Raw genomic sequence first — 25,068 nt, 5'->3', positions numbered from 1 at the left:
AATGAATAAAAACATAAAAAACAAAACTTAAAATGTCCAATAGAAATATTAAATTGAACTAAATAAAACATGTATATCATGTATGTTAGGCAATAATTTACTTAGGTATTCAACCTTCGACACAGTTCATCATTTTCTCTTCTCACTGTCTCCTTTCCCAAGAACCAATCACTTATTTATCAATCAGCCAACTCAAATCGATTAATTGTTGCTGAATTCAGAGAATTTATCACAGTGTCTTTAAATCCTCACCTCCCATAAACAGCTCTGCAGCTCATCACAGAGGAGAACGGGGAGTCAGTGTTGGAATCAGAACATCAGGGTAGACCAACGACGGGGCTTGTGAAATGCTTTCATGAGCATTTTCAGCAGATTTAGCAAAAAATGTGCTTGCAAAGCATCAATGACGCAAACAAAAGAGCCAAAATTAGCCATGCACAAAACTTTAAATATAACTCATTCATAAAACTGGCCCCTTCATTGAGTAGAACATGATGTGCTTGAGTCTAGAACAGCAACTAGAATTGTCTCCATTCAGCTCTGTGAAGCTGTAAATAATTCACACCTTTACCTCCGTGTGTGTGTGTGTGTGTGTGTGTTTGTGTTTGTGTGTTTGTGTGTGTGTGTGTGTGTGTGTGTGTGTGTTCGTGTGTGTGTGTGTGTGTGTGTGTGTGTGTGTGTGTGTGTGTGTGTGTGTGTGTGTGTGTGTGTGTGTGTGTGTGTGTGCGTGTGCGTGTGTGTGTGTGTGTGTGTGTGTAAAGCAAGTGCAAGTGAACTTGATATTTGCATACCTCAAAACCTTGGTCCCCATACAGAAATGTGGTTCCCGATTCAGATAAACACCAGTATGCGTGTGTGTGAGAGACAGAGAAAGAGCACCCAGGTGAAGTTTACATATACATGCATGTAAACACTAACACAATTTCACATTACTGAGGATAGATTACCTGTCACACATCCAGCATTAACATTTAATATACCATAATAAGACTGGAGATTTACCCCCCTTGAACACCACCACCCACCTTCCCAATTCCTCTAATGGAGTGGAACATCTGCTCCTGCAGTCACCTTGTTTCAGAAGGAGGGGGATGACCTCCTCGCCTTTTCCAGCCTCACAGCTCTCGATTTGACCCATCAGTGGAGACATAATTAATTGGATTCCTTAGCGAGGTTAAAAGGGAGTTTATCCTAATTAAGTATAGGGTGACAGCTCCAGTTATGAGTGAGCTATGTGTGCATGTGTTTAGATTTGTGTTTTAGCGTGTGTATTCCTGCAAAGGCGTGAAACTTTTTCCCAACAGTCATTTAGTGAGGTCTCCAGGGCACAGGACACTGCACCACAATTACCCAGTGACATCATCAGGTAGAGGTGAAGTACAGATTGTGAGAAAGAAAGAAACAGACGGATAGGGAAGCAGGAGAAAGGAATTAGAAGAGACAGACAATCCGGTAGCTCTCACTTCAATCAGTGGTTCTAAGAGGTCATCCAGTCCTGTTAACAGCACCATCACAAAGACTGAGCATCCAAATCCCTGGGCCAGGAAACCTTTCCATCAAAACAAGTAAACATTTATCCTTCATGCTGCTCTATTAAACAGCAAACATAGCAAACAATTGATATTCACAGTTTTATGACAATGAATACAACATACTTGCCGTTCAACCTAATGATGATTCAGTTTTTTCACAATTTAGGGTTATTTAATAGTTTTCCCCATCTTTTCTATCAGTAAAAGTGAAGATTAAAAAGTAATATTCTATAACTAAATACCCTTTTAGACATGTACTTTTGTGCAATTAAAATGTCAAAACATTCAAGTGAAAGCAGCTGAACAAGGTTAGATACTCAGGGATAATGAATGCACATTCACCTTATCAAAAGCTTACAACTGTAAGTAGCCATTTTGAAGTTGAGGATATTCTTATCATGTAAGATCATTGTAAGATGCTTTTTACTGGTCTCCTGTTTTATTGAGAGGTTTCCCTCCATCTGTGTCATGTCTGCTTCTACTTCCTGTCTTTGTGTGTTTTCCCGCCTGTTTGATTATGTGTCCTGGCCTTAGTTTCACCTGCTCCCCTTTAGCCCTGCAATCACCTGAGCACTTCACCCTCTCATTGGTTCAGATTCTGTTTGAGTCCTGCTTAATCTTTGTCAGATTCTTGCAACGTGTAGTTCTGTCCTGTTCTTTTTTGGTATTTTTTGTTAATTCTTCCTGTCTCATTCATTTGGGTCCTTCCTTCTCTATAACCCGTGACGCTTTGTGTGTTCATCGTTCTGACAACGCTCCCAGATCTCAGCAACTAACTTGATGTGTATAATACTACTATCAAAGCTAGAAATTATCCACACAACTATAAATAAAGCAAAGACTGCCTTTTTAAAGACCCTCTACTCATCTGCATCAAAACAATGAAATAAGAGTTAGTCATTTTTGTCAAAGGTCTTAAAATGATATAGTTTCAACTGATTTCATGGAATTTTGCTGGCAGCAAAAATAACTTCAGTATAGTGAGTCAGTTTATTTTTATTTACATTGTAAAAGAATAGTTAACCTATATTTCTTTGGAGACCTATCAATATTTTAGGCTTTCTAGAAAAGTTTGTAATCAAATTCTGACCCAGCAACTCTCAAACCGCTGTTTTTTCTCACATAGCAGTTATCACTGTTTTCTGCTATAGCAAAGAACGTAAAAGACAAACAGGCACAAGTAGTTTACACTCTCATAACCAACTTTTCTCTTTTCTGTCTTTTAATGGTCCAACTTTGAGGATTAATGGTTGTTGGCATTGCATTTCAGATACCACATCCAGATTTGCCACAATAGGGCTCCAGTGACACTGTACCCCATTCACCTCAAATGAGACTTGTGAGCAACTGGCTCAATCTCCCATTATGGTTCTGCTAGACTACCACCACAATGCAAACAAAGGCAATAGCTAGAGCATTACAGCAAATGGAATTCTGTGTCATTTCAGCAAAAGCCGTAATAGAAAAGCAATACGAATGCATTAAACAAAGCCATATAAAGAAGTTCAATCAAAGGTGATGCCGCCACAAGCTGGAGGTCTATCTCTGAGAATTACATAATAATGCACAGTGATACTCCTTCAAACACTTCTAAAAGTCCAGCTCAGGACAGGAATAAAGCCAGATTTTTGTGTACGACTGCAGCAATGCAGGCACTCGCAGGGTATGGCCTCGTAAAGGAATAAAACTGGGTTCATTACCCAAGCTTATTTGAATTTAATTCATAATTAGAACAACACATTTGGAGGGAAATTACTAGGCCGGGGAAGAGGGTTTTAATGGTAGAATGATAATTGGCACTCACAGCACCACTTCACTGATTCAATTCTCTCATACTCAAGATGTGGCTGAAATCTGTAATCTAGGGCTGCACTTCAAATTATTTCCCGGACTGAAAACTCTCTACATACACTGCACACTAACCTAAAGACTTAGGGGATTTCTATATCCCTCAAAGAGAAGTGAAGCAAATCAAGTCTGACAGCATGTCATCACCTGAGTATATGTTGGCCTTTTTATGCATTTCTTGAAGCAATTTCTGATTCATTGAACCAAAATGTCTGCCAATGGATCCAGCTCAAGCCCCAAGGCCCCAAGTAAGCTACACGTTGTGGTACATCTTTGTTCATGGCCAGAGTAGTACTACACTTCCTTAAGGTCATTTAGTCCCCATAATTGCTTTTTTCCCATTGACTTCAAATGGTAAAGAGACGTTGGAAAGAGACGTTTTTTTTATTATGTAAATCAACTACCTGAATGGCCATCCATCCATCCGTCCATACAACCGCTTATCGCCATGGAAGCAGTTTCAGAAGAGGGTCCCAAACTTCCCTTTTCGTGGCCACATCAACCAGCTCTGACTGGGGGATTCCGAAGTGTTCCCAGGCCATCATAAAGATAAAATCCCTCCACCTGTTCCTGGGTTTGCAAAGCAAGGCGGCCTGGTGGCACCCCTACTAGGTGCCCAAACTACCTCAACTGGCTCCTTTATACACAAAGAAGCGGCTGCTCTAATATAAGACCCTCCCAAATGAGTGAACTTCTCATCTCATCCCTAAGGGACATGCCAGCCACCCTCCATAGAAAGCTAATTTCTGTCTGTTGTATCCGCGATCTCACTTGAATAGCCCTTATTTTAATCATTACCATCGAAAAGTTGTAAAATGCAATAAAAGCCAAATCCAGTAATTTGACTAAGCTAAGACCTACGTGATTGATGGTGGGGCAAGGAAAACACAAGTGCGCATGCTCTATTGGCCCAATGGATGCGTAACCTACCTGCCAAATCTGAAAGATGGAAGATCCTGGGGAAGATCTGTTCATTTATGTTACCCACATTGGCTTTATGCGCCACTGAGCAACTTCCATAGTAATGAACAGGGCCCCACCCCAACCCTGTATCCAGTTTTCTGTATACATCCAGGATCCAGCTGGCCTGCACTTGCACAGGAAACCTGTTCATTTAGCCTCACACAGAGTGAAACTTGACAACCTGATATGCAGGACTGTAGCCATCCCATGAGCCTCAGCTGTGTTTAATTAATAAGCAGGCACTTAGCGAGCCAGCCGCAAGAGGGTCCTTACTGTCACATTCCCAGAGGTAGGGGTCCTAAATGAGTCATTAGATACTCAGCACACATACACCTGCTTGTCACACCCACACACACACACTGCTGAAGTAGACCATGCGCGTGTGTGTTTGCGGTTAGCACCGGGGGTTGGGTTTGTGCTAATGGAGTTTTAATGACACCTACTCTCGCCTAATCACCTGTTCTGGAGGTTTCCAGCAGCACAGGTAGCCCAGCGTTCCCAGCAAGGGAATTATTTGTAATGTGTCCTGCTCATGTCTTCTCTCTCATTTGCCTCCCCAATTATTCCATAAGGCTCCACTCAAACCGACCCTGCCTCAGAGGACGTAAAACGTAATTATAATCAAAAAATCTGCTAATTTACATCAACATATCAGTGTAGATATGGAGCCATTTTGCACTGAGCGGGGTGTTGGAGAGCCTGAGCTTTGCCATTGTTGCGTCCCCCAGTGGTGCCGCTGAGTTTGCCTTGATTAAGATAATTAGTGTTTAAGCTGGAGAGGAACAGTAATAGAAGTTATCTCTCTGTTTACCATTAAGTCAAGGCACAGCAGGGGAGGATGGTAATTTTGGGTTATGTCATCAATTTTGAGATTTTTGGTGCCTTAACCACCAGGAGATTAATCAAATATGCAAACAATCATCAAAGTAAAACAGCTTTACACATTCCCCTGGTCCAAGTGTTTAATCTGTGTGTTTCGATACAAATGAGTTGTTATTTACCACAGACTTTCTTCCTCACAACCCTGTTTTTTGCAGAGTGGTGAAAAGTTACTAAGCATGTTACTTATTTATTTACTTCATGTAAACAAACTGAAGTTCTGTTTACGTTCAGGGTTTGTAAAAAATCATTTTATGTATTCTTGGGCTCTGAATGCTTTTCTTTACTAATGAAACCCATAAACACAACACATTTTGTAAACGTTTGATATCTGCTCTACGTCCATCCCATAGAGGTATGAAGGGAACTGGAAAGAGCGTTGGAGGCGGGGCCCTGTTACTTCCTATGAAAGTTCCTAAGTGGCGCATGAATCCCAAAATGAGGCAACTGTAGATTCAGAAAGGGGTATTATTGGGCCCACAGAGCATGTGCACTTGAGTTTTCTTAAACCCCGCCTCCAATCTGCAGGCCTTGGCTCAGTCAAATGAATGGAGGAGGAATAACCTTGATTTGGCTTTTAGCACATTTTACCAATCTTTTTCAACGCTGATTGACAGATACTTCTTTCCCAACAGGAGTCAATGGGAAAAAGTATTGTTGGGTACAAATGACGTCCTGGACTAGATCAGAAATACAGTACTAATGTTTTGCCACAACAAACATTTGCTTCAGTGCCGGCAGCCGGCACACTTCCTAGGGTCTTGATCAAGCGGCAAAATCTGGGGAAGAGCCGGGACGCCAATACGGAAGTGCTACATACTGCAGTACATATATTGGCCGATAGGCGATGGCTGCAGAAAGGAGCAATTTCCATGTTAAAATGCCCAATTTTACAGCAGAAAAAAACATGTTTCTATCCCTGGCTCCATACATTTTATTATCGATATAGTTAGATTCCACCTTCATGATTATGAATCTGTGAGTGAATTGTTTTCTAACACGACCCTTTTATTTATATTAGGTCTTAAAGTTTTTGCATAAATTAGGGCGTGGTCACATTGAGTGACCGCTCTGTCAAGTGACTGCTACTGCTAGCTTCTTGTCTCTCTGCTAGCTGCTCCGTGAAGCTAGCTACAGGGACTCTGCCTGGTCAGTTCATCCAGGAAACACAACTTGAAGCCGGCCGTGTTTGTTTGTTCTTCATGCTTATATATCGGGCTATTGTGACTCGCTCTGCGGTTAAAACAGACGGTGCATGAATGCGGTTTTGCGGTAAGTGAAATTCGAGTGCTTTATTTATGTGTTAATGATTTTAATCGACGTAATGAATGTTAAGGCTAAGCAAGTGGTAGCTACATCGGTGCTAACGATGCTAATCGTAGCCTCCAAGTTAAAATCATAGACTGTATATATAAAGGTTAAAACGAAATAGAGAAGTGTTAAGTGGGATAATACTGTTGAACAAACAGCTTCTGTTTGAGGTTGATAAAATAAGGTCATCCTTGTTACTTAGATAGATATTTTATTATGTAGGTAGGAACTGTATGCATCACTAAGGTTAATTTAAATTGGCTATGCTCAAGTATGTAGACAAGCTAACGTCGAAGTAGTAGTGTATGTGAAATCAACCTCACAATAAGATGTGTGTATATTGCAATTATTAATGTCCTATTTCATGATGATTACTTAGATATTACAATATGGTTGGTTGGGCTGGAGTTCATTATTGAGCTTACACGTTAACGTCACACTCATCTGAAGAACGAACCCAAACCTTGTTGTTTTTATTAATTGCATTACCAAATGGGTATCAAATAAACAGTAAGCATTGGTAACACAACTTCCAAAGTTACAGTATAATAAAAAGGACCCTGACTCGGACAATACACAATCCAACATGTTCAACAGAAGAGAATCAGTTATATTGTTTGTACACATGGTACTTTACATATACAGTATATCTGTTTGTTTAAGGTGTCCAGGTGATGCAGACAGGCTGGACCAGAGATTAAGAGACATAACTGGACTCCTCACAGCAGTGAACTTCAGCACAGGTATAAAGACTCTATTTTTCATACTGTCGAAGAATCAAGAAAGATATTGGTTTAAATGAATGAAGTATTAACTTTAATACACTGATATACATTCCATTAAACAATACTAGATCACCTACACATCAGTTAATTTGAGGGTTTTTTCCATGCAAAAAGTTACATTTAGATGTTAACAAGCAATGTGATTTTGTCAGCTTTCTAATTTAATGTATTGAAGGCAAAGATATTTAACACAGTGAAAACTGCTACTATTTATCTCTCAATATTGTCTGTAAAAGTTATTCTTTCAGTGAGACAACAGAGCAAGCTTCTACAGTTGCACTACATTTTTATAACAGTTAAATATTATTTTGATAATAACATATATTTCAATGTTGATGAACTTCCTACTGTTCATTCATAATCTGATTGTAGCTCACTGTTGAAATAAAAAAAAAGATTACAATTACAAAATAATTATATCTACAGCCCCTAAACACACAAACACACCGCTTTCATAAATAACACACTTGTTCTGCAATAATATGTTTTATGTTTGGTGTAATTTTTGTTAGGAAAGGACATGCCTGAAAGACACAACATGTTCTCCTTCTCTGAGGGTCAAGAAGAACCTCCAAGAGGAAAATTAAAAGCTGATGCTATGAGATTTTAAGACCAGTACACTAAGCAACTACTTTTATTGTAAAAACAGTCAGCTGATCGAATGCACCTATTTCCACATCTACACTCCATCAGCTGATTATTTGTATTTGCCTCGCTTTATGCTTCACATCACTTGTGCCTTGTACCGCAGAGTTTGCAACGTCACAAATAAATAGGGCCAATCTTCAGTCAGATGTGAATGTGTAATCTAACATTTTCAGTAAGAATAATGGTAAAAAGGAGTGCAAATACAAATACAATTTATTGAAATGTGAACCAAAAGTTAATCAAACATGTTTTAAATAAAAAGCACATATGGACAGAAGGTGTAAACCTATTAAATGTATAAGTAAACACATTTAGTCAAATAAAGTGACAGACTAGGCCTGTGCAGTTGGTATCAGCTTTGCCCAGCATGGGCTCCTCCATCAGTCCTCTCCAAACCAACAGACAGGACGTCCATCACACGGAGGTTTCTCCCTGAAGTCTCTGCAGCTTTCTGGACACTACGCTGTCTCAATCCGTCCACACTGAATATGAGAGGGGGAAAAGGAAAATAATAAATGCTTTAGACAATAAGAAACATAAAGTTGACAGTTGAGTTGCTCAGTTTTTTTAGATTGTCAAAACTATTACTGTATAACTAATATATCAGGTTAAGAGGCACATTCAAATAAAGATATGTCTTTAAATACATGTTGTCTTTTGAATTGTTTGTCTAAAGTCAAGGATCTAGAACTGGTACTTAGTTTTAATGATACAGTCTGGTTATTATGCTGTTTGGAGGAGGCCTCACAGGTAAGAGCACTAACTAGCTACCATCACATGTACCTTAGCTTGACTTAAATGTATTAAACGTATAATTAAGTGATATCAAAATATAAATAACTAATGTCATGCAAACATTAATATGTGCTGGATTCCAGTGTTGAATTTAGCACAATTGCATACAAACGTTAAGGGATTTTAAGATTCTGAAGTATTATGCTAAAAACTCAATAACTTAGATTATTATTTATAGTTTTGTTGAATAGTTTCATGTCCGCTTACCTTAGAAACGTAAAATGCCATGGCAGTGTGCAGATGGGGAGCATGTTAGCTTAGCTTGGTAGCTTCAGCTAGCTCTGGAACTTTCAGCTCGGTGGCAGCAGGTCCCGCCTCGGCTCCGCCTCTTTGCCCTTATTTGGAGCAGGCTGGAGTAGGCGGGAGTTGAACTCTGACGTCAGTGTCGAGCCGTTAGTGGCCGACTCCGCCTACTAAGGGCTTCTCTGCAACTATGCAGAATCCTATGGGTGACGTCACGGACCCTACGTCCATTTATATATACAGTCTATGGTCTTTATCCATACATTACAAGCTTGTATTCCTACTATTCTATGCCTTGTCTGGCATAAACTGCCATTTCTGCTGCAATATCGCCTCCTGTGGACAAGTGGATTATTGTGACACCTTTGGCAGGAATGTGTATTTTTAATTATATTTTTACTTTATTGTTACTTATCCACTACATTTAGCCTTCATACTGAACTTTTTTACGTTGCAATGTCATTCTGTGATTTTCTAGATGCTACAGATGGCCAGTCCGCCACTGCTCACAAGCTTATTAAGATCCAAAGCTTTAGTGCGTTTTGAATCAATGTTGAGTACAGCCAAACTTGACAGTATCTTCTCTGTCATTGCAGACCGAATGCTTCTCGTTTTGCGCCGTCCCGTTCAAATGACAATCACATTTCCATGCTCGCGCCAGGGCCGGGGGAGGGGTTACAAGGCTCGCGTCTTGTGCTGCATTCACTTGCACTCGGACATTAGGGATTTTCTCTCATAAATATCCGATGAGCCAAAACTTTTCTTTCAAAACAAAGCTGCCAACTGGGGTGGCAGCATATGCACCACCACCCCTCGCCCTCCATGATCAAGCGGCTTCTCCGATTTTGTTGTCAATGTTTTGACTGAACTTTGTTACTGTTCACATATAGGCTAAGTAAACATTACGTTTGAATGATTTAGTGAGCTGATGTTATTTTTTTCAAACCGCATATTTCAGCACCACGCGCTGTCCACCTACTTATTGATCCACTATCAGTGTCAGTGCACCCCGCTGCCAGATTGTGCCTGTGCTGTGTGTCATTCACTCTCAACATGGATAAAAGTACAATAAGCATTCTTCAGGTGTAGGTAGATTCTCTATTCGGACATTAAAGCCTATGTGTGACTGTCGGTCCGATATTTTAAAAAGAATCTCAAAATAATCTTTTATTTTTATTCTCAAAATAATTTTCCTTGCCACATATTATTGCTGGCGTGCAACCAATGGCCTGCGCGGGCCGCCTATTGCCGACCCATGATATAGAGTGTGACGGAGCTTCCGGTTTTGGGAAAACTGCGTGCGCATCACTCTCAATCCTCAATGGTAATGTTTAGATGAATTTAGGAACTTCCCCTCGTTTCGATTGGCTCTAACGGTTAAAAAGAGGTGTCAATCGCCAAAATCGACCTATGGGTTCCAGAGAAACGGCAAATACACCAAATGACCCCAGAGGTGGGTTCTTTGTTCTAAACCTCTCTAAAAAGGTCAAATGTCACTTGTTTTGCATCAATCTTGATACAGGGTACTTATTATATGTTATAGTTTGGATTCCTAAAGCTTTTAGTCTACTATCCCATCATTCAAGGGTGGTTTTCACTATAAGTAATGTTTTTTTTTTGGACAGAACGTTGTTCAATCTGAATTTACTTTAAAATAAAAACATCTATATTGATTCTGACTTTTCCACATCCAACTCACAGATGTATCATTACTTTTAGAAAAAAATATTGTTAATGTACTCCCTTTTAGAAGTGAAGATATAGTCATTTGTTCTGGGCATGTCATTTTCGAGCCTGAGACCTGATAAACAGGTTCTGGGCTTAACAGGTTAAACTACAGAAACGGCACTAAACAACTCTATTAAGTTTTTCGTTAAGAGCCGTTTACTTATTTCGGTGAAACTAATGTGCGTAAAGCTTTCAAAGATGCAGATAGTTTCACCTTGATTCTGGAGCATTGCTTATCGTTTTCTGTTTTATGGATCTATTCTCATCCACCATCTTTGTGTGTGACATAAAGAGTGTAAGATTCACGTTTCTGAATCGGACACTCTGAGTGGATGCAGTCACAGCCAATCAAGAGTCTGATTCAGAGAGGTACCAATCAGTTCCGTTGTTTTGTGTACTAAAACGAGAGCCGGTATAATTCCAACCGAGAAAACAAAATAGAAGTTGGAAAACGTTCTTTTAGTGTTTTAAAAGTAAACTGAGGTATGGCAAGGACGTTTACTACAGCTGAGGCTTTGGAGCTGATTTTTCAAGGGGACGATGTTGATGAAAATTCAGACGAATCTGCTCAGCATGCCATGTGTGATTGTGGACATGATATATATCATGTGTAGTCTTCAAAATTGGCAGGACAAAAAATGACAATTCCTGGCAAAAGAACGCCAATGGACACTGCCCAAAAGAGTGGGCATAACTAATGAACAGAAGAAGATAGGATCTTCTAATCAGTTCTGATACAATGATAATAAATATGTTCACTTTTCTGTGTTGAATGTTTCTTTCAATGTTATGGTTAGCAGTTATTTTTAATGAAATAAGTAAAGAATTCAAGCTCCATTTTTGGTTCCTTTTTTATTTATGGGCAAATATCCCCTATTATAGTGTACAGTATATAAGTCTCCAGTAGGACGCAGATGAGAGTGTTGCACTTTTCCTTTTCCTTTTCCTTTTCCTTTTACTTATACATATGGTGTTTTGGTGTTGTTGTTTTTTGTTGTTGTTTTGTTTCTTTCCGTTAACCGTCAAGTGGGAAATAAGTATTTTTTGTGTTTCTCTCAGTATCCTAAGATACTGTTATGTTTGGCTGTGAAAAAAAAATATTATTATGAAGGGCAGACCATCTATTTCTATTTATCTTGTTTTTTTTAGAAAGGGGCAGGTCTTCTAAGATTTTTTTCTTCTCCCTGCTCCTATTCGCTCAATGGTGTGTTTTTAGAGACATGTTTTGCGTACCATGAGCGGAACAAATAAAAATGAAATGAAATGAAAATGAGTGACATATATCATTAGCTGAGTTTGTGCTGATTTCTGGGATGTGTAACACTGGATTATACTGTAAAGACAATTTATAAGGCAAAACACAGCTTCCTGTGTGGGCCTCAGAGGTTTAACATGCAACTCACATGTTAAAGCATAATTAAAAATAATATATGTATTATACATTATAACATGACACTTACAGGTCCAATTCTGAATGCATAGTGACTACTTTTACTTGCACATATATATATATATATATATATATATATATATATATATATATATAAGATCTTGTATAGTATTTTCAAATGGAGTCTATATCTTTACATAAGTAAAATCATTTTTGAATATATCTTTACAACTTTAAATATTGCTGAGTAAATAAACAACAAGAATATTAAAAGATTGGGAGAAAAATTACTTAATATTATTCACGTGGAAACTAATCGGCCTCATCAGGTTTCATCACGATTGAAACAATGGCTAACCAACTATAAATCTGTTTATACATCTGTTTTGTAAATTTGTGCTTTTGTTCTCTCTGAATCCCCTTGGAAGTTAAGAGCTTATTATGATTATTATCATTATTAGGGGTTACATATTTGTTTCTGCATGCAACACATACAGTTTCATTCTGATGAATACACACATCACAGAATAGCTATGCAGCCTTCCTCTGTGTGGGCACCACAATGCTCAGAGGCTGATGGTTCCCAGGGAAATGGCTCTAATTTGGACTAATGGAGACAACTGCCTTCACACAGCAAAAACTGATATAGAGATGGAGGAAAGAGAAAGTAGACAAATAACTGGGATTGGGGTAAAGATATAATGCAATTATATTCAATGGACAATGTGGGAGTATGTATCTAATAAATAAATAAAAAACTCACTCTGGGGCGCCAGATCTGGTAGCTCTGGGAGAAAAAGAAAAAGTTTGACCGTTGGCGCTCATCCTAATTTTCAGCCTTGATGTAACAACATTCATAATTAAGTAAATGTAACACCCTTTTCACGCCGGTTACACGTTTCATTTACCCTGTACGATGGCCGCTGTAAGTGATGAAAGTGGGGGATGTTGGCTTATAAGGCGCCCGCAGCTCACAGCCAAAGTGTGAGTAAGCGTGCGAGCGATGGAGAGAGAGAGGGAGAGAGAGAGAGGGTGCACCGGTACCGGCGCTGTTGTTGTTATTAGCATCTGGTGCTAGCTTATATTATTATTATTGGTTATGTTCACATTCTTATTTGATTATTAAAACCAATCTTTTTCATATGGGTGTTTAGAGTTGTACCCCCTAGATCTAGTCTCGAGTAATTGTGTGCTCAAAGTGCACCAGATTGAAGCATTTTTCTAAAATCTCGCTAGGGCATCAAATTGACTAGAACTGGCCCTGGATGTTAGCCTTTGCAGACCGTTTACATGCACTAAAACCTATAGAACACACTACAGGAGAAGGAAAACAGCAAAAGGCTTAATACGGCCCCTTTCAAGTGACTAAAGCCTAAAGATTGGAATATTGAATATGTCCATACAACTTTAAATGTTCACGATTAAATAAACCATAAACTATTATAGTTTGGGGAAACATTGAGTAAATAAAATAATTTGTGCAGAAATGTAGCTAATCTGCTTGAAAATTACGATATTTATGTTTTTCTAACAAAATAAATGTCAGCAATATGAATCTTAATAAAGTAATAAATAAAAAATGATATAAGTATAACTTTCCAGCTATAACTTTCCAGTTCTTTTTATAGACTGTGACACTATTTTGATCACACTACAGAGGGCAAAAAAACGTGAACGCATTCCACAGCACTATATCACCTCCTTGTTTCTTGTTCATCAGCTCATTGATCAGCCCTATTGAATTTGTGCTAACCAGGGCTGTATTTGTATGTGTGTGTGTGTGTGTGTGTGTGTGTGTGTGTGTGTGTGTGTGTGTGTGTGTGTGTGTGTGTGTGTGTGTGTGTGTGTGTGTGTGTGTGTGTGTGTGTGTGTGTGTGTGTGTGTGTGTGTGTGTGTGTGTGTGTGTGTGTGTGTGTGTGTGTGTGTGTGTGTGTGTGTGTGTGTGTGTGTGTGTGCGTGCGTGCGTGCGTGCGTGCGTGCGTGTGTGGCCATGCCTTGCTGCTGGCATGGCTGACAGGGTAATTCGTTCTAATGAAATAACGCAGCCATTGTGGACAACAATTAAGGGTAGCTTTCATCCCACTCATTAGGCTGAGTGGAGGAGCACTTTCATTTGCCCACATTCTTAATGATCTGATCTGAAGGACACACCCACTGATTGAATGCATTCCCACGCACACACACACACACACACACACACACACACACACACACACACACACACACACACACACACACACAAACACACACACACACACACATACACACACACACACACACACACACACACACACACACACACACACACACACACACACACACACACACATGCACAGACACAGGTGCCTTTATGGCCACACTAGAAACATTCTTGTTTAGTTTGCATTATGTTTAACGAATCCATCAGAGGAATACAATTAGTTAAAAGGTTATGCAGTCCCTTAACATAAAAAAAAGGAAAATAAAAGTTGTACGACTTTCAATACTAGTGCAGTGATGCCTAATGTAAATATAATTTTAGAAATTCAATTGATGGTACATGAAATCTCTTTTATTTTAATTTTACTCCTATCAATAAAATGTGGATATTGTGAACAAAAAGGTATTTTATACACTTGAGCATAAAACAGCTGGTGGTCCTCCTATGAGGACTAAACTCGTGAAATGTCATAAAACTCTCTTTCAGAAGAAAATGAAAGTCCTCTCTAAAAGCACAAAGTCTACAGATCCACTGAGCTGTCAGTTTAATGGAACATGACATTCATACACAATTTTCTAAATTAAAAAGTTTAGAAGGGTTAGGGTTAGTCAAATATACAGCATATTTAATATCCAAAAATATATCATGCATACTTGTTTTGCCAGATGGTAATACAAAAAAAAGAAAAAGCCAGTTTGATTCTTGATATATTTTTAATTTTCATCAACTTTGACTGATATGTTAAGGCCTTTCGACTTCTTTTTTCCAAAAAGTTCTATTTAAAATGGAGTGTGTGTAGTTCACAACCCTTTTCACATTAGAGGTTTCTCAATACTCTAATTTCCCCTCCTCGACTCCTATCCTCGAGAGTTAGTCCCGCCCACAGGAGATGCAAGCGGAGGACTGAGGAGGGGAACCGAGGAGAGAGGAGGGGAAGCAGCAGGCGGTTAGACAAATGAGAGCTCCTCTCCTCTGAGCGGTCATTTTAAAGAGACGTCCATTAATGATGACAGGAGGCACAGCAGCACTCTGTGTGATGGACAGATGTGTTCATGACCACTTATATATTAACTTTGAATTGCTTGACAGTGCGGTATAATGAGACAATAACAGGCTACAGATGAGGATACACACACACAAATATATTTATATAAATATATACAATTTTAGAATCAAACGTATGAGAGCACTCTCTCTGGTCGCTGAAATGGGGAATTGAAATTACGGGCCAAAAGTTGTATTTACAAGTATTAAAAGTAAGCAGAGGACACCAAACCAACTGAGACCCGTCTGTCCGCCACATCTACGCACACACTGTACAACACACAAACCTACACACTGTACAACACACACCTACACACCACAAACACACACCTACATACTGTACCACACACACACACCTACACACTGTACCACACACACACCTACACACTGTACCACACACACACCTACACACTGTACCACACACACACCTACACACTGTACCAAACACACACACACACACACACACACACACACACACAAACACACACACACCGTACCACACACACACACACACCTACACACTGTACCACACACACCTACAGCTCCCTAAAGCATATAATCAGGCTGTCGTTGTGTATTTTATTATGTGAAGCACTTAATGGTCTTAGAAAAACATTGACTCTTTGTTTGTAGTTATCTACTAAACTAAAGCAAATAAATACAGAGAGTAATGTGGGCCTGTTATACTGACTAATATATATTATACACACTGTTCTGCTTTCTGCACTGACCTCACAGCTGTTCTCTCTGGAAACATCGCGTCGCGATGAAAGCAGTTTCTAAAATAATATCCAGGGGATGCATGCAGAGCTGTCATTGGCTGAGATCAGCCCGGCCGTGCGTCAAGCCTCCACCGTTCCCGGAAATGCATCCGTGGAGGAACCATCAGTGTATCCTCGATCATAGCTCCTCCAGAGAGCCTCCTCGATGCTCGATGCTCGGTCATCGATGTGCATTTAGAGAAATTAGATGTCCTTCAACATGGCGCGCTGAAAGTCATTTCCGGGTCACTACCGGAGGACCGAGGAGTCGAGGAGGGGAAATTAGAGTATTGAGAAACCTCTAGGATCAAGCCCTGTCCACTTTGTCTTTCTCTTGTGACACAAACACAGTCACACATACCCCACACACACACACACACACATAAAAAGTAACTCTGAGTGGTGCCCTCTACATCCCTCAACTCCGATACTAGCCACATAAACAAAGACACAAGCTATTAAATAATGTATTAATTCTAATTTCCATATTTTCTTCACCTCATTTTGACATTTGCATTGATATAAAAACAACAGTCTTTATTAAGTTACTTCTTTTTGAGGCCACTTTCTTTAACTCTGATTAGAGTGCAATTTACAGCGTGTAGTTCTATACAGTATGTATATGCAACATCCGTGTTTTTTTGGTGGACTTACTTCATCTTCAGGGTTAGTGTTGTGACCTTGCCTTTGCTCTGCTGCCTGCTCCATGTTTATTTATTTATTGAAATAAACGACTTGATTCAAGGTCTAGTTATGGGAAGCACAAGGCTGAGCATTACCATACTGCATGCAAGGTTAGTGCAGCTTCACACAGACATGAGTTCATTCAAAGCTCCACCTAAGCGTCCAATCATCTCGGCTTTTGATACTGATATTTATTTAGTCTGAAGCCAGAAAAAATGAATCTAATTCTTAGCGTTATTGTCGTTAATACAGAAGCAGATCTCGGTGTCTGTGTGGGTCTTTATTTAGAAACAGAAAGGAAAAACTAGATTGATTTTCTTCCTAAATAAAATGGCCTTGACTTATTTGTCGTATACTTTACATGCATTTCCTATTCTATTTACCAATGCACTGTGCTTTGTCTGTAAAAAACTGTAAATCAAGGGGTCCACCCCCATGTTTGGCTACTTGATATGTAAAACGTACAGTTAGTTTAACATCTGATATGAAGGAAACAACACAAGATCCAAAGGGAAAATGCTGTGTTAGAGAGTTATCTTTATAGTGTCACGTAGACCACGCTGACTGGCCATTTGGGATAAGAGGCCAATAAATCACCCTAATATACTGTACAGGTCTGACCCTATTTACTTGTATTCCCATATCTCTACTGTAGAGTCAAGCACATCATAAGGCTTAAAAAGAGAACTTCCCCCACAGCAGATGCTTTAGTGTTTGCCATGTTTAATGTATGAGTGAGAACATTTGTATTTGTCCCACAGTAAAGAATTTAACAGTTTTACAGCTAAGAGGACATTGCAGTTAAAAGGGCCCAATTATACTTTTCGGGGTTTACCCTTTCCTGTAATGTGTTGTTATGCATGTAAATGGTCTGCAAAGGCTAAAATGCGCTAAAAGCTAAAACACCTACATTAGACTCCTTTATTTACTTCAGTAACAAAGTGACATCACTATGTAACACTCACTCTTCAACCCAGTCTCACGGCATTTCGTGTTCACCAACACGATTTTTTATCTATTGATTCGTGTTCACCAACACAATTTTCCCCTTTTTTTCGTGTTGCACAGCACGATTTTAAAAGCAATGTATTTCTATTGGTAGTCTCACGACATTACGTGTTATAGGAAGACCGGAAGCTGTGTGGTTCATAAAAGCATGTTCTTACTCAATATCAAGCCACAATTATTGCTTTTATTTTAAATCGTATAATTTCGGACTTTTGTTGCCGTCTGTGAGGAAAATAAATGGGGCTGAGAGCCTCATGATACTGAAATCGGTATATATGTAAATCTTTTTTTCCTTCTAATTTGTTATTCTTTTCAAAATAACACACTGTTTTTTACTCACCAATAACACACAATTATCCTTGTTTTTATTTATTTGTTTAATTCCATAATCTCTGTTTTTTTTGGCGTCCGTCAGGAACTGAATTTCAAAATAAAAATAACCGGAAACAGATGTACGCATTTCGAGTTCAGGATGGCCGAAGACACTACACTACCCATAATACCAAGCTATCGTTTAGGACTACAGTCCCCGTGATTAATCTTCAAGCTCTGGGATTGGATGTTGGAATGGCAGTGCGCCAAGGTTACGCCGAGCGTCAAACAGCTCTTTGAAATGGAATGAAACCACGCCAGACTATCCAAAACTGGAATCGAACGCCCCCCCAGGACTACACATGCGTTTTCGTTTTTCCCACAATTAGAAGTTGCCAGTATTAAACACATTGGTGTTATCAAATGTAAAACATATAATTAATAAATGGGTGAAAATCGCTTGTGTCCATAATGCGCAGCATTAATATATACCCACATGACAGCTCATTGTTACTTTGTAATTCTACTCCACTACAATTCAGAGGATAAACTGGTATTTTTACTCCCCTACATTTATTTGAGTTACTTTGCAGATTCTGATTAATGATGTGAAATATAAACAACCCTTAAAGCAGACTTTAGTTACACCTGAGTAAAATTCAGGGAAGGTGATTGTCAAGTGCCAACAATCAGGAGAGATATTTGATAGTTGGTGCTTGAGAAGACTAAACATTTATCTGCAATTGACATGAATGGAAACGAGTAATAAAGTATATTCATTACTCGTTATTCTCTACTAATAGTTAATTAAAGACTGTATAATGGCTATTTTGCACATCCCTTTCAAGATTTCAAGATTTTCAAAGGTTTATTGACATATCATAATACACAACTGTGTATGCAATGAATGAAAAACTTGGGTCACAGGTTCTTCAACAGCGCATTACAAGACATCTATCAATATGTGTGTACCACCATGGTACCACCACCATTAAACTGTCATATTCTGCACATTTCTTATACTATCTACATACATAAGAGTATAATTCATATGTATGATATCAGTTAAAATAAGTGCTTCAACATAGTCAACATTGCAGGAAAGCAATATATTAGACGTTAAGTACTTTGTCAGGCTTAATATTTATCTGTAGATACCCCCAAAGCTTTTTTCTTATTTAAAAGAAGACCTTAATCGAAAGTATTATTTAATGTTTGAATAAAGGTTCATTCGTTTTTCTGTTTTGCACATCCTCATATTAATATCTTTGTACATCCAGCACTAAACTGTTTTATTGTAGAGTTCACTTACAGTATCTTCTCGATTTTTTATATTCTATATTTCTATCACAGACCTTCTACTTTCCCCCTATGAAAGTATGTACTCTTAATATTTTTTTAATCAAATATAACACATAAAAACAATAATTCAATAACATGCTTTAACCACTAGGCGGTGCACACAAGGTGCACACAGCCATAATAACTTTTTATTATTAGTGTAGGACACTTATGTATGTACAACATCTGAAGATGTGTAGTTTTATTCATGCTTTCACATAATTTTACAGCATATTGCTATACTATTTCAGACTCAGTATTTACATTCTTATATTCAAAGAAAATCAGTAATATCTTTTAAAACTACAAGTCCTTTTATATCAGCTGTGTACCGTTATGGTGTAAATATAACCTATCTACCAATTGGATCAAATGTAAAAGTCAGCCGAATTAGTGTTGATACTGCAAGGAGACGAATTGTGTGAAGAAAAATTGAAGATGTTGTTTAATTGTTGATATATATATTATCCACGTCAAGTCTTCAGTTTCGGCGGCATTTCTTCCAGTTTTTCCAAAGGTCTTCTCATCAGGGCTCTATAAATAAAGAACTACGGCAGATCTGTAATATGTAATGCAGCCGAACCGTGTATTACAATGCCGTTATGTGATGACTTTCAAAGAGAAAAGCAAGAACACACGGAATTAAGTATTATTTTATTCTTTTAAAATGTTTTCCGGATTTCATATCATATAAACACCAAATCCCAGCATGCATTGCGGCTAAAACATCCAATCGGCAAGCTTAAACCATAGCTGAGGATCTTGGGTAATCGCTCGAAATGCCTACGTCTGTTTCCGGTTATTTTTATTTTGAAATTCAGTTTCTGACGGACGCCAAAAAAGCCAGAGATTATGGAATTAAACAAATAAATAAAAACAAGGATAATTGTGTGTTATTGGTGAGTAAATAAAGTCCGAATTTATACGATTTAAAATAAAAGCAATAATTGTGGCTTGATATTGAGTAAGAACATGCTTTTATGAACCACACAGCTTCCGGTCTTCCTATAACACGTAATGCCGTGAGACTACTAATAGAAATACATTGCTTTTAAAATCGTGCTGTGCAACACGAAAAAAAGGGGAAAATCGTGTTGGTGAACACGAACCAATAGATAAAAAATCGTGTTGGTGAACACGAAATGCCATGAGACTGGGTTGCACTCTTTTATTATTGCTCAAACACATTCTACGTGATAGGGTAAGGGGCGGCCATTTTGGACACATCTGTAAGCAGTTAACCAGGTAACCAATCAGGGCAGACTGGGCTCTGGATTTAGAAAGAGGGTGAAAAGAGGAGCTGCAGCACCATTAAAGCGAGGAAACATGTCACAGTAGAGGCACAACATATACAACTTCAGTATACCATAATTATAACATATTTAATAATATAGATGCGTGGATAATGAATTCGTTAAGATTCAAAAAGTCTGAGTATAACTATATTGTGAGTTGACATCCAAGGTAAGAAATAAGTAGCAGCATTATTAAAGTAAGTAAATATATAAAAGTAGTTATTTGCAGCCAGTAGTAATTGTAAAAAAGTACATGTTGCACATTGTTATTTCACAGCAGTGGTGTTACATTTTTACATTGTGAAGTAGCAGCCATTTATATATTGCACATAAGCAGTGTCAATAGCCATAAGATCGGGTTTCACATTATTAACACAAATATGACAAGCACACATTCACCACCGACATCAATGGGCGGAAAGGCGTGGCCATTATCACCATCACTAGTAGTTAGCCAATTAAAATGACGCTTGGAGCCAATAAAGACCATAACAGAGAGATGAGAAAAGAAACTATAAGCACCAAATGCATGATTAGAGTGTATGGAGCATATAAACAAATGTATGGCAAAGCATAAGCCTTGATGAGCTGTTCCTTCACTTCCAACCCCTCCCCCCTAAATGGATGCCATATCCTGTTTTAACTGAAAGGGCCCTTGCTTCCGCTGAAGAAACTCCAGCTCTGCTCATTTCCAGAGTGGGGAAAGGAAAAGCTCATTAAGATCTGAGATGTGTACTGAGGCATCGCGCTGCAATAGCCACCACAGTAATGTTCATTAACACTGCATAGCCCTCGTCTCCTGCACACAGCACTTTATTACCACAACAGAGCAAACACAGCATTAAACAGCATTAGGAGTAAATGGATATTCTATTAATCTCATTGTCGGGTGAAGAGGAGTTGTTAATTCGGAGCGTTGACTGCTTGACCTTTTTTTGTTCTAACAGCGAAGGTCATAATGTTCTAATTATTTCCTCCTATTCCCTCCTTTTCTGTTCCTCCCCGTCCCCTTCTTCTCCCTTCTTGTCTTACACAGCAATTTGGCAAGATTTTGGACGTGGAGATTATTTTTAACGAACGAGGCTCCAAGGTACGTTTCCACACATTCAAGCACACCCTCTCACACGTGGTTTTTCATCCGATTGTGATTGTCTCTTTCTCTTCTATCGCAGTCCTCCTCTCACTGTCTTCCCTTCTCTTTCTGCTACTAAAAGTAATTACAACTCCCAAACTGTGACACCTGCCTGCAGGCAACTATAACACCTTAGCGGCCTGCCATGCATCGTAACATGCAGCGAATGGATCCCACTTATCTTAACGCTAACGTTAGGATTCACACAGTCTGAAAATACATGCCTCTTTAACTTCTCAATGCCTCTCCTGGAGAACGGTTTAAATCTCAGTACAAACTGTTTGATGAGGTTTTTAAATGTTCTTGTTTTGTTTTTTTGTTATATTCATAATTTGGAGCTTGTGGTTTCTTGTGAGTGCTTACAATGATACAAATACAATAAAACGCAACAGTATATAAGCATTGTTAGACTAAAGACTCAGTTACAGTAGGTTGCATGATCAGAAATCTTCTGATCTTCTGAGATATTGTTGCAGTTCATTTTGAATCAATCACCATAAGGAGATTTATTTTTGCATCTCATTAATACGTTATATTGGTATAACCAAATTGAATAAAACACTGGTTTGAAACAGCTACTGTAGTACTTTAGAACATGTCTTTCTTTTGATTTGTTACCCGTCTATATACTGTACGAATGAAATGAAAGAACGTTAATGTAATTTATAACATGCTAAATGAATTAACCAATGTGTATAGTTATACAGTTCATAGGATACTAAAGTCCAGACATCGTTCTGAAACCTCAGATGTGTTCGCAAAACTTGTCCTTCCATGTTTCCTGTTTGAAATTTGCTTCAAGTACATCAGAAAAAAAGACTTAATGCATTGTATTAGGCTCTTTCATCAATGCAGTTGCTTGACTACAGATGGAGCACTGAATTTCGGACTCCAGCTTACAGTTTCCTGCCTACCACCAGCCAAAGACCAGTATAGAGGAATGTTAAGCCCTCCCACTATTTTCCAAGAGGGCGTTGCCAGATTTTCAATTTCAGGTTTTAACCAGGAGATGGCGCTTCATTCACAAATACAGAAAGACAAGTTTCATGGACTTTCAGTTGTGTTTTGAAGAGCATTTTAACACATCAATATTTTAGATCAACTAAAGTATATCTAATCTTGTAATTCAATAATAAATAGTCTTTATATATTAAATAATCATAATTATAATGTAAATGTTTACATTACACTTCTTTATTTGTTATGCTCATACTTTAACCTTTACAATCGTTTGCTTTAATATGCAGTATATTTTTGTGTTTGCTTCCTCCTGCTCCCTTTCGGACACATACTGTATGATTTATTATTATTATTAATATGAAGATATTATTAAGATAAGATAAGATGTTACTTTATTGATTGAACATTTTAGTTTAGAATGTGCTGTCCCACGGTAATTCAGAAGGCTCACAGGTCACATTCCGACCATTATTTAAAACAAAAGGTGCTTTCACACCGTCTACAGTTTGATTTGTATAGAGGGAGCTCTGTCAGTTTTCGAATTACCCATTTGCTTTCGGGGAGCCCTATTTTTCAGAGCACATCCTGCTACTAAATATGTCACACGCACGCTCTGTTGACTGGCGCAGCAGCGCGGATGCGATCAATTGCTATAAAAACACTCTTCTACTAATACAGACGGTGTCACTATGCCGGCGGATGTGGCCGTTGTTGAAGCCTCTTCAGGCTCCGCATCGGCAGGCCTCTCCCTCGGTGTGGAGCTGTCAAACTCGACCCTAACGCCGGTTACAGCCGGCCAACTAAAAGTTGTTTTCCGTTCACGTTGTCATTTTTAGACTCCTTCGCTTCTTTGCTTGTGAATCCAAAAGCTGTGAAGCTTGGCTGTTTTCGTTTTGCCATATTTTTTTATTACACAGCCAGAGTTAAAAAAATATCAATATGAACATTTCAAATACCGCGCCGGCATCACCGCCATAATCATAGCAACGTAAGTAAGAATGCAGCGCCGCCACATACAGATGGCAACACCCAGACATATGCACAAATATAAAACAAATATTCAGAAACTGTAATGAACAATAACTATTATTTATTTCAAGAACTGTTATTTACAGAAACTCAACATTTCTAATCTGTGTGACACAAATATGCACAACTGTTTTGGGCTCCCCCTATTGATCTCAAAGTCAGCCTTCAGGGGAGCTCCCTCCCTCTTCGGGGGAGCCAAGCTCCCCCTAGCTCCCCCCCATTTCGAACAGTGTCTGTGGCTGAATGGCCAGCGATTAGTTGCGGCGCATTTGTCATAGGTGATCAAAGCTAACTGCCTGCCGTCAGATTTCATTTAAAAAACAGATCTGATTTTAAGACTATTTCTGCGCTCATAAAGAGTGATAAGAATAAGAATAATGCGTATTGAACTGGTTTCATTAATTAGTGAGTTTATTTAATTCTAGAACCGCCAATCGGGTCAATTTGTGTGATGTGTGTTGTGTGTGTGCAATGTAACTTTTTTTCAATAAAATATTAAAGTCTCCCAGTCCCTGACTTTTCCTGAAAGTGTGTTATGTAGCACCCTATGTTGTTAAACATTGCATTCTAATAGCGGGATTTGACAGGTTTAGGTAGGCCTATACAAAAACCTCTGGCGGTTCTAGTGTTAAGGTAATTAGGTACAGTAGAAGCCCTTTTTTTATCAGTAACGAATTTAGCAGTTGAACATAAAAGTCAACTAACTGAGGGTCACTTGCAATGACAGTGTTGTGTCTAACTGTAAGCTTGTCACTCAGAGTAACCTACCGTTAATTTAGCTGCTGGAGAAGAAAGATCAAGGGGGGAGGGGGGGAAACAGAGCTGTGGTTGATGGGCCATTAGTTGTGTAAATACACAGCTGAGAGCTGCCGTTTCATTCAGACTGTTTAAAAAACTGTAACAACGGACTATTTTTCTTAGCGGATGCATGTCAATTTAAATCAATACATACAACTATTTTTTAAATCAATACATACAACTATTTTTTAAATCAATAAAAACATTTTCTAAATCCATAAAAGCATTTCAATTAATATTGGGAGTCATGTCGTTACTTTGTTGAGAATTTGGCCGTGTAATAAGCGAGATAATTTGCAGCGACTTGTTCCTTATGGGGAAAATAACACCCGTCATGTGTGTGTAGAGGTGTGTGTGGTTAAAACACTTTCATGAAGTGAAG

General features: G+C 38.6%; 1 protein-coding gene across 9 annotated transcripts in view; it reads left to right on the top strand.

Annotated features, from left to right (window-relative positions):
- rbfox3a (RNA binding fox-1 homolog 3a) overlaps positions 1 to 25,068 on the top strand; it is an 836,552-nt gene that overhangs the window by 754,869 nt on the left and 56,615 nt on the right. For all 9 annotated transcript variants that reach the window (XM_079660085.1, XM_079660089.1, XM_079660084.1 and 6 more), the window contains one exon: positions 21,804 to 21,857. In XM_079660085.1, coding sequence (XP_079516211.1) covers positions 21,804 to 21,857 — 54 coding nt within the window. The remainder of the gene's footprint in view (positions 1 to 21,803; positions 21,858 to 25,068) is intronic.

Source organism: Notothenia rossii (assembly GCF_949606895.1).
Source record: "Notothenia rossii genome assembly, chromosome: 11".
Taxonomy (NCBI): Eukaryota; Metazoa; Chordata; class Actinopteri; order Perciformes; family Nototheniidae; genus Notothenia; species Notothenia rossii.
The sequence above is the reverse complement of the archived record's forward strand: the minus strand, read 5'-3'. Positions and strand labels throughout refer to the sequence as shown.